The 11,619-nt window shown below is 56.6% G+C and overlaps 1 protein-coding gene across 1 annotated transcript; it reads left to right on the top strand.

The window, feature by feature from the left end:
* The first annotated feature begins 629 nt into the window (after positions 1–629).
* CUNH19orf12 (chromosome unknown C19orf12 homolog) lies at positions 630–7,399 on the top strand. Its single transcript, XM_061582030.1, has 4 exons — positions 630–761; positions 3,569–4,048; positions 4,158–4,263; positions 5,412–7,399. Exons 1-4 carry the CDS (start codon positions 630–632, stop codon positions 5,693–5,695), a joined length of 1,002 nt encoding a protein of 333 aa, XP_061438014.1. The 3' UTR covers positions 5,696–7,399.
* The last annotated feature ends 4,220 nt before the right edge of the window (positions 7,400–11,619 follow it).

The following is an 11,619-nucleotide window of genomic DNA, read 5'->3' as shown; positions in this document are numbered from 1 at the left end:
TGTGGACCAATCAACTTCAAGGACAGTGCATACATTATCAGAGTTGTGTGTTTTGTTTGCATTATGACTGCAGGTATTGTGGTCTATGCAAACATGACTCCTTGTAAAAAAGGTGTCAGTTTTTTGTACCAGTTGAAAGGGTAAAAACCTATCACTATATTTTGCCACTGGTAAAGGAGATGTCTCATAGTGTAAATGCTTACCCCGAGCTCTCAATACTCTGATAGTGTGCTGTTTTTGAGTTGTACGCCTTTTGGCGTCATCTGGTCCAATACCAAGTGAGACTAGGCTCTAAGAAAAGCTGTCTCGGGTGTGGACCAATCAACTTCAAGGACAGTGCATACATTATCAGAGTTGTGTTTTTTGTTTGCATTACGACTGCAGGTATTGTGGTCTATGCAAACATGACTCCTTGTAAAAAAAGTGTCAGTTTTGTTGCCAGATAGAAGGGTAAAAAAACAATTATCATATATTTTTTCTGACAAATGAGGTCCCAATGGCGATTTGAAGCACGTTTTATTTTGGGGGGGGAGGGGGCAGAGCTTTGTGACGTCATTTGAGGGTGTGACGAAGGGGGGGGGGTCAAACATCGTCCTAAATCTCGTGACGTCATTTATGGACGGCCCCAAATGTGTCTTGTCCCGGATCAAGTCGCCCTCCTCATTCATGTCCCAGGGCGCCCACCACGTCCGGCTGCGTCAAAGGTCACCAGGCACGCGGAGACGCCGAGAGAGACACGGAGACACAGAGAGAGACACGGGGTGAGACACGGAGACACACAGAGAGACACGGAGACACGTGGTGAGAGACACGGGGTGAGACACGGAGACACAGAGAGCCACGGGGTGAGACACAGAGACACGGAGACACGGGGTGAGAGACACGGGGTGAGACACGGAGACACAGAGAGAGACACGGGGTGAGACACAGAGACACGGAGACACGGGGTGAGACACGGAGACACAGAGAGAAACACAGAGACACGGAGACACAGAGAGAGACACGGGGTGAGACACAGAGACACGGAGACACGGGGTGAGAGACACGGGGTGAGACACGGAGACACAGAGAGAAACACAGAGACACGGAGACACAGAGAGAGACACGGGGTGAGACACGGAGACACAGAGAGAGACACGGGGTGAGACACAGAGACACGGAGACACGGGGTGAGAGACACGGGGTGAGACACGGAGACACAGAGAGAGACACGGGGTGAGACACAGAGACACGGAGACACGGGGTGAGAGACACGGGGTGAGACACGGAGACACAGAGAGAGACACGGGGTGAGACACGGAGACAGAGACACGGGGTGAGAGACACGGGGTGAGACACGGAGACACAGAGAGAGACACAGATACACGGAGACACGGGGTGAGAGACACGGGGTGAGACACGGAGACACAGAGAGAGACACGGGGTGAGACACAGAGACACGGAGACACGGGGTGAGAGACACGGGGTGAGACACGGAGACACAGAGAGAAACACAGAGACACGGAGACACAGAGAGAGACACGGGGTGAGACACAGAGACACGGAGACACGGGGTGAGACACGGAGACACAGAGACACGGGGTGAGACACAGAGACACGGAGACACGGGGTGAGACACGGGTTGAGACACGGAGACACAGAGACACGGAGACACAGAGAGAGACACGGGGTGAGACACAGAGAGTCACGGAGACACAGAGAGAGACACGGGGTGAGACACAGAGAGACACGGAGACACAGAGAGAGACACGGGGTGAGACACAGAGAGACACGGAGACACGTGGTGAGACACAGAGACACGGAGACACGTGGTGAGACACAGAGACACGGAGACACGGGGTGAGACACGGAGACACGGGGTGAGACACGGAGACACAGAGAGACACGGAGACACGGGGTGAGACACGGAGAGAGACACGGGGTGAGACACGGAGACACAGAGAGACACGGGGTGAGACACAGAGACACAGAGAGAGACACGGGGTGAGACACGGAGAGAGACACGGGGTGAGACACGGAGACACAGAGACACAGAGACACGTGGTGAGACACGGGTGAGACACGGAGAGAGACACGGAGACACAGAGAGAGACACGGGGTGAGACACAGAGACACGGAGACACGGGGTGAGACACGGAGAGAGACACATAGACACGGGGTGAGACACAGAGACACGGGTGAGACACGGGGTGAGACACAGAGACACGGAGACACGGGGTGAGACAGAGATACAGAGACACGGGGTGAGACAGAGAGAGAGACACAGACACGGAGACACGGGGTGAGACAGACAGAGAGACACGGGGGGGGGGGGGAGGTGTCTGAGTGAGTGGTGGTGGTGAGTGGTGGTGGTGAGTGTGGGTGAGTGTGGATGAGTGGTGGTGGTGAATGGCGGTGGTGAGTGTGGGTGAGTGGTGGTGGTGAGCGTGGTATATTTTGCAGTAAATCAGAAATATTCGATAGTAAAATTGTTCAGCTCATGATTATTCATGATGGGGGAGGGGTTTCCCCTTATGCAGTGACGTCACCCGCTAATGGTTATTGGGGAGGGATGCGGCAGAGGTCGCAAACGGGTTTTGATTCCTTACCCGTACCCGGCCGCACCAGGGTCGCAAACGGGTACCCGTACCCGGCCGTACTCGTACCCTACCCGTACCCGTACCCTACCCGTACCCGGCCGGGTAGGTTACGGGTATCGGGTACCCGGTTGCGACCTCTGGGATGAAGCCATGTTGCAGGCGCGGGTGGGTTGATTCTAGGAACTTGAATTGTGAGAAGAGACAAGACGTTGGGAAATGAGTGACAAACGGTGACTCACCAGTGACTCACGGCCTACCCGTACCCGTACCTGGCCGCACCAGGGTCGCAAACGAGTACCCGTACCCGGCCGTACCCTACCCGTACCCTACCCGTACCCGGCCGGGTATCGGGTAGGGTACGGGTATCGGGTAGGGTACGGGTATCGGGTACCCGGTTGCGACCTCTGGGATGCGGCATGTGGAGTTTGTGACCTTCTACGCGTGCGTGAATATTAATGTAGCGCTGTGCTGCTAAGATTTATTTTTTACCGTCACTTCCTGTGAAGAAACTTCACTTTGAAACGTCACTTCCTGTGAAGAAACTTCGCGTTTGAAACGTCACTTCCTGTGAAGAAACTTCGCGTTTGAAACGTCACTTCCTGTGAAGAAACTTCACGTTTGAAACGTCACTTCCTGTAAAGAAACTTCACGTTTGAAACGTCACTTCCTGTGAAGAAACGTCACCTTTGAAACGTCACTTCCTGTGAAGAAACTTCACTTTGAAACGTCACTTCCTGTGAAGAAACTTCACTTTGAAACGTCACTTCCTGGGCTCGTGGAGTGACGTCACGTGGGGGGTGGGGGCTCATGTGGAGTGACGTCACGCCAGGGGGGTGGGGGATCATGTGGAGTGACGTCACGCGGGGGGGGTGGGGGATCATGTGGAGTGACGTCACGCCAGGGGGGTGGGGGCTCATGTGGAGTGACGTCACGTGCGGGACGGACAGACATTTCCGGGTGATTCTATTCGGCAATTCTCTCCTTGGCAGGGCGACCTTGGTCGGGGCGAGCTGGTGAGCGAGCTGGTGAGCGAGCTGGTGATCGACTCGGTGATCGACTCGGTGAGCGAGCTGGTGATCGACTCGGTGAGCGAGCTGGTGATCGACTCGGTGAGCGAGCTGGTGATCGACTCGGTGAGCGAGCTGGTGATCGACTCGGTGATTGACCCGGTGAGCGAGCTGGTGATCGACCCGGTGAGCGAGCTGGTGATCGACTCGGTGAGCGAGCTGGTGATCGACTCGGTGATTGACCCGGTGAGCGAGCTGGTGAGCGAGCTGGTGATCGACTCGGTGAGCGACTCGGTGAGCGAGCCGGTGAGCGAGCTGGTGAGCGACTCGGTGAGCGAGCTGGTGAGCGACCCGGTGAGCGACTCGGTGAGCGAGCTGGTGAGCGAGCTGGTGATCGACCCGGTGAGCGAGCTGGTGAGCGAGCTGGTGAGCGAGCTGGTGATCGACTCGGTGATCAACTCGGTGATCAACTCAGTGAACGACTCGGTGATCAACTCGGTGAGCGAGCCGGTGAGCGATGGTGCTGCGGGTGGACGAGATGATGGAGGTGGTGGCGACGCTGGCGCGCCAGCGCGGGGTGCAGGTGGCGCTGACCCAGGCCGGCAAGGGCGCCATCGTCACGGGAGGCATCGCCCTGCTGGGGGGACTCATCGCTGGACCCGTGGGCATCGCCGCCGGTCAGTCACTCGCTCGCTCGCTCACTCACACACCCACCCACCCACCCACTCACCCATTTACTCACTCACCCACCCACCCACCCACTCACCCACCCACCCACCCACTCACCCACCCACTCACCCACCCACCTACCCACTCACCTACCCACTCACTCACCCACCCACCCACTCACTCACCTGCTCACCCACCCACCCACCCACCCACCCACCCACTCACTCACTCACTCACTCACTCACCCACCCACCCACACACTCACCCACTCACCCACCCACTCACTCACTCACTCACCCACCCACCCACCCACCCACTCCCTCACCCACCCACCCACTCCCTCACCCACCCACTCCCTCACCCACTCCCTCACCCACCCACTCACCCACTCACCCACTCCCTCATCCACCCACTCACCCACTCACCCACTCCCTCACCCACCCACCCACTCACTCCCTCACCCACTCCCTCACCCACCCACTCACCCACTCACCCACTCCCTCACCCACCCACTCCCTCACCCACTCCCTCACCCACCCACTCACCCACTCACCCACCCACTCACCCACCCACCCACCCACTCACTCACTCACCCACTCACCCACTCGCTCGCTCACTCACTCACCCACACACTCACTCCTCCACTCACCCACTCACCCCCCCCAGGTGGTGCTCTGGGTGGCCTGGTGGGCATGGCAGTGACCCGCGGCACGTTCCGCCCTCTCACTCACTCACCCACTCACCCACCCACCCACTCACTCACCTGCTCACTCACTCACTCACCCACCCACCCACTCACTCACCTGCTCACTCACTCACTCACCCACTCACCCACCCACCCACTCACTCACCTGCTCACTCACTCACTCACCCACCCACCCACTCACTCACCTGCTCACTCACTCACTCACCCACCCACCCACCCACTCACCCACCCACCCACCCACTCACTCACTCACCCACCCACCCACCCACTCACTCACCCACTCACTCACTCACTCACCCACCCACTCACTCACCCACTCACCCACCCAACCACTCCATCACTCACCCACCCAACCACTCACCCACCCACCCAACCACTCACCTGCTCACTCACTTACTCACCCACCCCCCCCCCCACTCCCCCACCCCCACTCACCCCCCACCCACCCAGGTGGTGCTCTGGGTGGCCTTGTGGGCATGGCGGTGACCCGCGGCACGTTCCGCCCTCTGCACGAGGTGCTGGCCGAGCTCCCGGAAGCCGAGCGGCGCCATCTGGCCGAGGCGGCGGCCGGCGCCGTGGGCGGCCTCGAGTGGAGCGACGCGGCGCAGCTGCTGGCGCTGCTCGCCGCCACCAGCGCCAGTGGCGGCGGCAACCTCGGCAACACCGTGTTGGCCGCCGTGGTGGAGCAGCTGACGGGGCGGATGGGAGCCCAGGTGGAGAGCTACCCGGACTGACGGGGGGCGGTGGGCGGGGTGAACGTCGGGTGGACGTCGGGTGAACGTCGGGTGGACGTCGGGTGGACGTTGGGTGGACGTTGGGTTGACGTTGGGTGAACGTTGTGTGTATGTCATAGCGAACGTGGCCGGGTGAATGTCATCGTTGGAGCCGGCGACTAGGCCGAGGATCTGGAGATTGTTGAAGAGCCGCGTGGTGGTGGTGGTGGTGGTGGCGGCGGCGGCGGCGGCGGCGGCGGCGGCGGCGGCGGCGGCGGTGGTAGTGGTGGTGGTGGTGTTTTCCTGTTACGCTCACCCGCTCGCTCGTTCGCTCACCCCTCGCTCACTCACCCACCCACTCGCTCACTCACCCACCCACTCGCTCACCCACCCACTCGCTCACCCACCCACTCACCCACTCGCTCACCCACCCACTCGCTCACCCATCCACTCGCCCACTCGCTCACCCGCCCACTCGCTCACCCGCCAACTCGCTCACCCACCCACTCGCCCACTCGCTCACCCACCCACTCGCTCACCCACCTGCTCGCCCACTCGCCCACCCAATCACCCGCTCGCTCTGTGTATCACAGAGCCCGCCTCTGTGATACGCAGCAGCAGCAGCAGCAGTGCCTTAGTGAGGGTAGCCTTGTGTCAGCCACACGGTGACAGCTGCCACTGGGGGTGCCCCTAGGCTCGTCCGCAGTCAGCAGGAGCAGCAAGCATCAACCAACCCGAACTGTGAAACTACCGCAGGCTCTGCCTGTCATACAACAGCAGCAGCAATCGTCGCTACCTCTAACTGTGAAACTACTGCACTTATCGCTGCCCCTGATGCTGCTGACGATGATGATGCTGCTGATGATGATGATGCTGATGATGATGATGCTGCTGATGATGATTGAATGGCATGACCACAGCAGTGAGTGAGTGTGTGTGAGTGTGAGAGTTCCTCTGGCAGGCAAGGCTGCGTTGGCTGGGTCACATAGCCCGCATGCCCAGCCACCGCATGCCTAAACAGCTTTTGTTCGGCCGGATAGAGGCGGATAAACTGGTACAGGAGGACGTGGAGCTGAGTGGACTTGCCGATGACCGGTACCAGCGGTGTCAAGATCGGCCTCTGTGGAGGAGGCTCGTGAAGGACGCTGCTACTGGGCAGTTGGAGGCTGTCGCCCTCAAACAACAATGGAGGAGCGACGCTCACAACAACGAGCGGAGCGCCGGGTGGCTAAAGCACAGAAAGTTTGCGCAGTAGGGGGCACAGGTGGTGCATCAGCCAGTCATCTCGGTCATCTCGGTCAGTCGACCCGTGGCACCTGCTGGGTCTGCCCCGTGACCTCCTGCCAGCGGGCGTTCGACACTCCACGTGGCCTCAAGGTGCACATGGCCTGGCACAAGCGTCGTGGTGACGTCACCGCCACTTAGTGGCGAATGGCGGTTGTTGTTGTTGTGTGTGAGTTAATGTATTTCTATGGGTCTTTATGAGTCGATGTATCTATATGGGTCTATGGGTCTCTTTAAGTCCACTCACCCATCTACCCACTCAACCACTCACACACACCCACCAACCCACTCGTCCACCCACCAACCCACTCACCCACCCACTCACCCAGTCACTCCCACCCACTCGCCCACCCACCCACTCGCCCACCGATCCACTCGCCCACCCACCCACTCGCCCACCCATCCACTCGCCCACCCACCCACTCGCCCACCCACTCAGTCACCCACTCACCCACTCGCCCACCCACTCACCCACCCACCCACTCACCCACCCACTCACCCACCCACCCACCCACTCACCCACCCACCCGCCCACTCACCCACTCGCTCACTCACCCACCCACGCACCCACTCGCCCACCCACTCACTCAACCACTCACCCACTCACCCACTCACTCACCCACTCACCTACCCACCCACTCACCCACCCACCCACTCACTCACCCACCCACTCACTCACTCACCCACCCAGCCACTCACCCACCCACCCACTCACCCACCCACCCACTCACCCACCCACTCACTCACCCACCCACCCACCCACTCTCCCACCCACTCACCCACCCACTCACCCACCCACTCACCCACTCACCCACCCACTCACCCACCCACTCCACCACCCACCCACCCACCCACCCACTCACCCACCCACCCACCCACTCACCCAGCCACCCACCCACTGACTCGCCGGTTAACCGGTCCGGAGGCTGTTGAACGTCGTGGCGAGGTTGGATTTGCGACGTTTGAAGCAGGGCGACGTGTGAAGGTTTGGTATTGATCAAATAAATATATAAATACAATCCTCCCCGTGCACGCGTGTGTGTAGTGTAGTATGTAGTGGTGTGTGTGTAGTGTATAGTGTGTGTAGTATAGTGTGGTGTGTGTAGTGGTGTGTAGTGTATAGTGTGTGTAGTGTGTAGTGGTGTATAGTGTAGTGTAAAGCGTAGTAGTGTATAGTGTGTGTATATTGAAGTGTTGTAGTGTATAGTGTAGTGTATAGTAGTGTAGTATGTAGTGTGGTGTGTGTGTGTAGTGGTGTGTAGTGTAGTGGTGTGTAGTTTAGTGTGTAGTGTATAGTGTAGTTTGTGTAGTGTAGTGTGTATAGTGTAGTGTAGGCGGAGGTCACGGGTCGACTGACCGAGATAACTGGCTGATGCACCACCTGTGCCCCCTACTGTGCCAACTTGCTGTGCTTTAGCCACCCGGCGCTCCGCTCGTTGTTGTGAGCGTCGCTCCTCCGCCCTCCGTTGTTGTTGTAGGGCGACTGCCTCCAACTGCCCAGTAGCGTCCTTGGGGCTGATGGTAAGGCCCCACCTCTTAGTGGCAAGCTCCAGTCTCAGCAGCAGCGTCTCCAACTCCTCCTCTGAATGAGCAGCTATTACCAAATCATCGGCATACATAACGTGGGCGTCGATCAGCCTCCCATTATATCTGTACCAAACGGAAATTCCCCCGGTACAGCTATTGAAGGCTTCACGAACTACGCGGTCAAAATAGATGTTAAATAATGTAGGAGCCAGAGGACATCCCTGTCGCACCCCAAGGTGTACAGGGAAAGGCTCTGACTCCCGGCCAAACGTAGTTTTACCTGGGCCCGCTCACCATCATGAAGGTCCTTAATGATCGTGAGCACACACACGCACACACACACACGCACACATACACACACACACAAAGATCCCCTGTATAGCCTTTAACAGACTGTTGGGACAAGTGCTCTCCCCACACGCGCACGCATACACACACATACGAACCCTCGCTCCCACCCCAATCAACACCACAGGAAAAAAAACAACTCCGGACATTTATACCCCAAACAAGCATTTACAGAGTTTTTGGAGTTTCGGTAAAAGTCACGTAGATAGGCTCAAAGAAAATAACAAAAAAAACATTTTCTTTGAACCTATTTAAGTGACTCGCGAAAGACCCAAGAAAATGAATTATTGCAGTCACGAAAGCTTTAAGTCAAGATGTAAGCATATATTTGCGTGCGTGTGTGTGTGCGTATGCGTATGTGTGTGCATGTGTGCGTATGTGCGTGTGTGTGCGTATGTGTGTGTGTCTGCGTATGTGTGCGTATGTGTTTGTGCGTATGTGTGTGTATGTGTGTGTGCGTATGTGTGTGTGCGTGTGTGCATATGTGTGTGTCTGCGTATGTGTGCGTGTGCGTATGTGTGTGCGTACGTGCGTATGTATGTGTGCGCACGTGCGTGTGCGTATGTGTGTGCGTACGTGCGTATGTGTGTGTGCGCACGTGTGTGTGCGTATGTGTGTGTGTGACTGTGTGTGTATTATTATGGGGAGCGGTAGTGTAGCGGTTAGCGCGCTGCGCTATGAACCTGGCGACCCGGGTTCGATTCCCGCTCACGGCCAACACCAGTGACGATTATCTGAACCGGTCCTGGGCCTCCCCTAGGTCGACTCAGCCTTAAATGAGTACCTGGTGCGGTGTGTAAACATCGCCACTAGGGAGACAAAGGCGGTCGGGCGTGGTGCTGGCCACCCACCCCCTCGTGTACCGTTCCGGCCTTCATAGGTGCTCGCTAACAACACTTGCCCCTACAGTCTGTTCAGGCTACACGGGGGATCTTTGTCTTTGTGTATTAGTAGAAGTACTAGTAGAAGTGGTGGTACTAGTAGTAGTAGCAGTAGTACTAGTAGCAGTGATAAGATAAAGTGGTGAGACTGTTACTACCACCGCAGTCACCACCACTACCGTCATCACCACTACTGTTACCACCATCACTACCGTCACCACCGTCACCACCACTACCGTCACCACCACTACCGTCACCACCATCACCACAACTACCATCACCACCACTACCGTCACCGTCACCACCACCACCACCACCGTCACCACCACTACCGTCACCACCACTACTGTCACCACCATCACCACAACTACCATCACCACCACTACCGTCACCACCACCATCGTCACCACCACTACCGTCACCACCACTACTGTCACCACCATCACCACAACTACCATCACCACCACTACCGTCACCACCACCATCGTCACCACCACCACCACCACCGTCACCACCACCGTCACCACCACTACCGTTACCACCACTGCCGTCACCACCACCATCGTCACCACCACCACCACCACCGTCACCACCACTACCGTCACCACTACTACTGTCACCACCATCACCACAACTACCATCACCACCACTACCGTCACCACCACCATCGTCACCACCACCACCACCACCGTCACCACCACCGTCACCACCACCGTCACCACCACCGTCACCACCACTACCGTTACCACCACTGCCGTCACCACCACCACTACCGTCACCACTACCGTTACCACCACCATCACCACCACTACCGTTACCACCACCATCACCATCACCACCACTACCGTCACCACCACCACCGTCACCACCACCACCGTCACCACCACTACCGTCACCACCACCATTACCACCACTACCGTTACCCACCACCACCACCGTTACCACCACTATCGTCACCACCACCACCGTCACCACCACCATCACCACTACCACCATCACCACCACCACCGTCACCACCACCGTCACCACCACCACCACCACCGTCACCACCATCACCACCACTACAGTCACCACCACTACTACCACCACCACCACCGTCACCACCACCGTCACCACCACTGTAGTCAACATTGGGGGGTGACCAAATCTTCAAGGGGGTCCCAACCCAGAAAAAAATCTAAATCCGAAAACTCATTTCCTGCCTAAAACATTTAAACGTTCGCTAACACATGGCATGGACTTTTCATTAATCTTTTACAACAATGTCTAACGGTGTTATTGTATTACATTACTCCGTTTTAACTGTTTTACCATTTCATTGTTCCATTGTAATGGCAGAGATTGGGGATTCACAAAGTAAAACCATAACCACAATCATAGAAACAGAAATCTACAAATTGATTAAAATGATTTTAAAAAGTCCACATTGTGGCCAAGGTTTGGCAAATTGTTGTTTTTATTTACACGGCATAGCGATTCTTTTTCATAGCAATATACTGGAGGGAGGGGACATTTTGAGCATATTTATTCTAATCACCCCCGATTCTTGTACAGGGAAATTGAGTTTCCCTGGTCCATACGGCCTACAGCCGGTTCATACACAGGACAGGTATGGTTAGTGGTGTAGTGTATGGTGTAGTGTATAGTGTAGTGTATAGTGTAGTGTATAGTGTAGTGTAGTGTATAGTGTAGTGTGTAGTGTAGTGTATAGTGGTGTATAGTGTAGTGTATAGTAGTGTAGTGTATAGTGTAGTGTATAGTGTAGTGTGTAGTGTAGTGTGTAGTGTGTAGTGTAGTGTATAGTAGTGCAGTGTATAGTGGTGTATAGTGTAGTGTATAGTGTAGTGTATAGTGTAGTGTATAGCATGGTAGTGTAGTGTATAGTGTAGTGTATATAGTGTATAG

This window comes from Lethenteron reissneri, unplaced genomic scaffold (genome assembly GCF_015708825.2).
Source record: "Lethenteron reissneri isolate LAM-NWPU_2019-01 unplaced genomic scaffold, ASM1570882v1 scaffold_1639, whole genome shotgun sequence".
In the NCBI taxonomy this organism is placed as follows: Eukaryota; Metazoa; Chordata; class Hyperoartia; order Petromyzontiformes; family Petromyzontidae; genus Lethenteron; species Lethenteron reissneri.
This window is presented reverse-complemented; position numbering and strand designations above follow the sequence as displayed.

Bases quoted from the DNA above. Each gene is read 5' to 3' on its own strand.
- CUNH19orf12 (XM_061582030.1), top strand. From the start codon at position 630: ATGTGTCTTGTCCCGGATCAAGTCGCCCTCCTCATTCATGTCCCAGGG. The intron at 762-3,568 runs GTGAGACACGGA...TCTCCTTGGCAG, and splicing joins GACACAGAGAGAGACACGGG to GGCGACCTTGGTCGGGGCGA. The intron at 4,049-4,157 runs GTGATCAACTCA...CTGGCGCGCCAG, and splicing joins TCGACTCGGTGATCAACTCG to CGCGGGGTGCAGGTGGCGCT.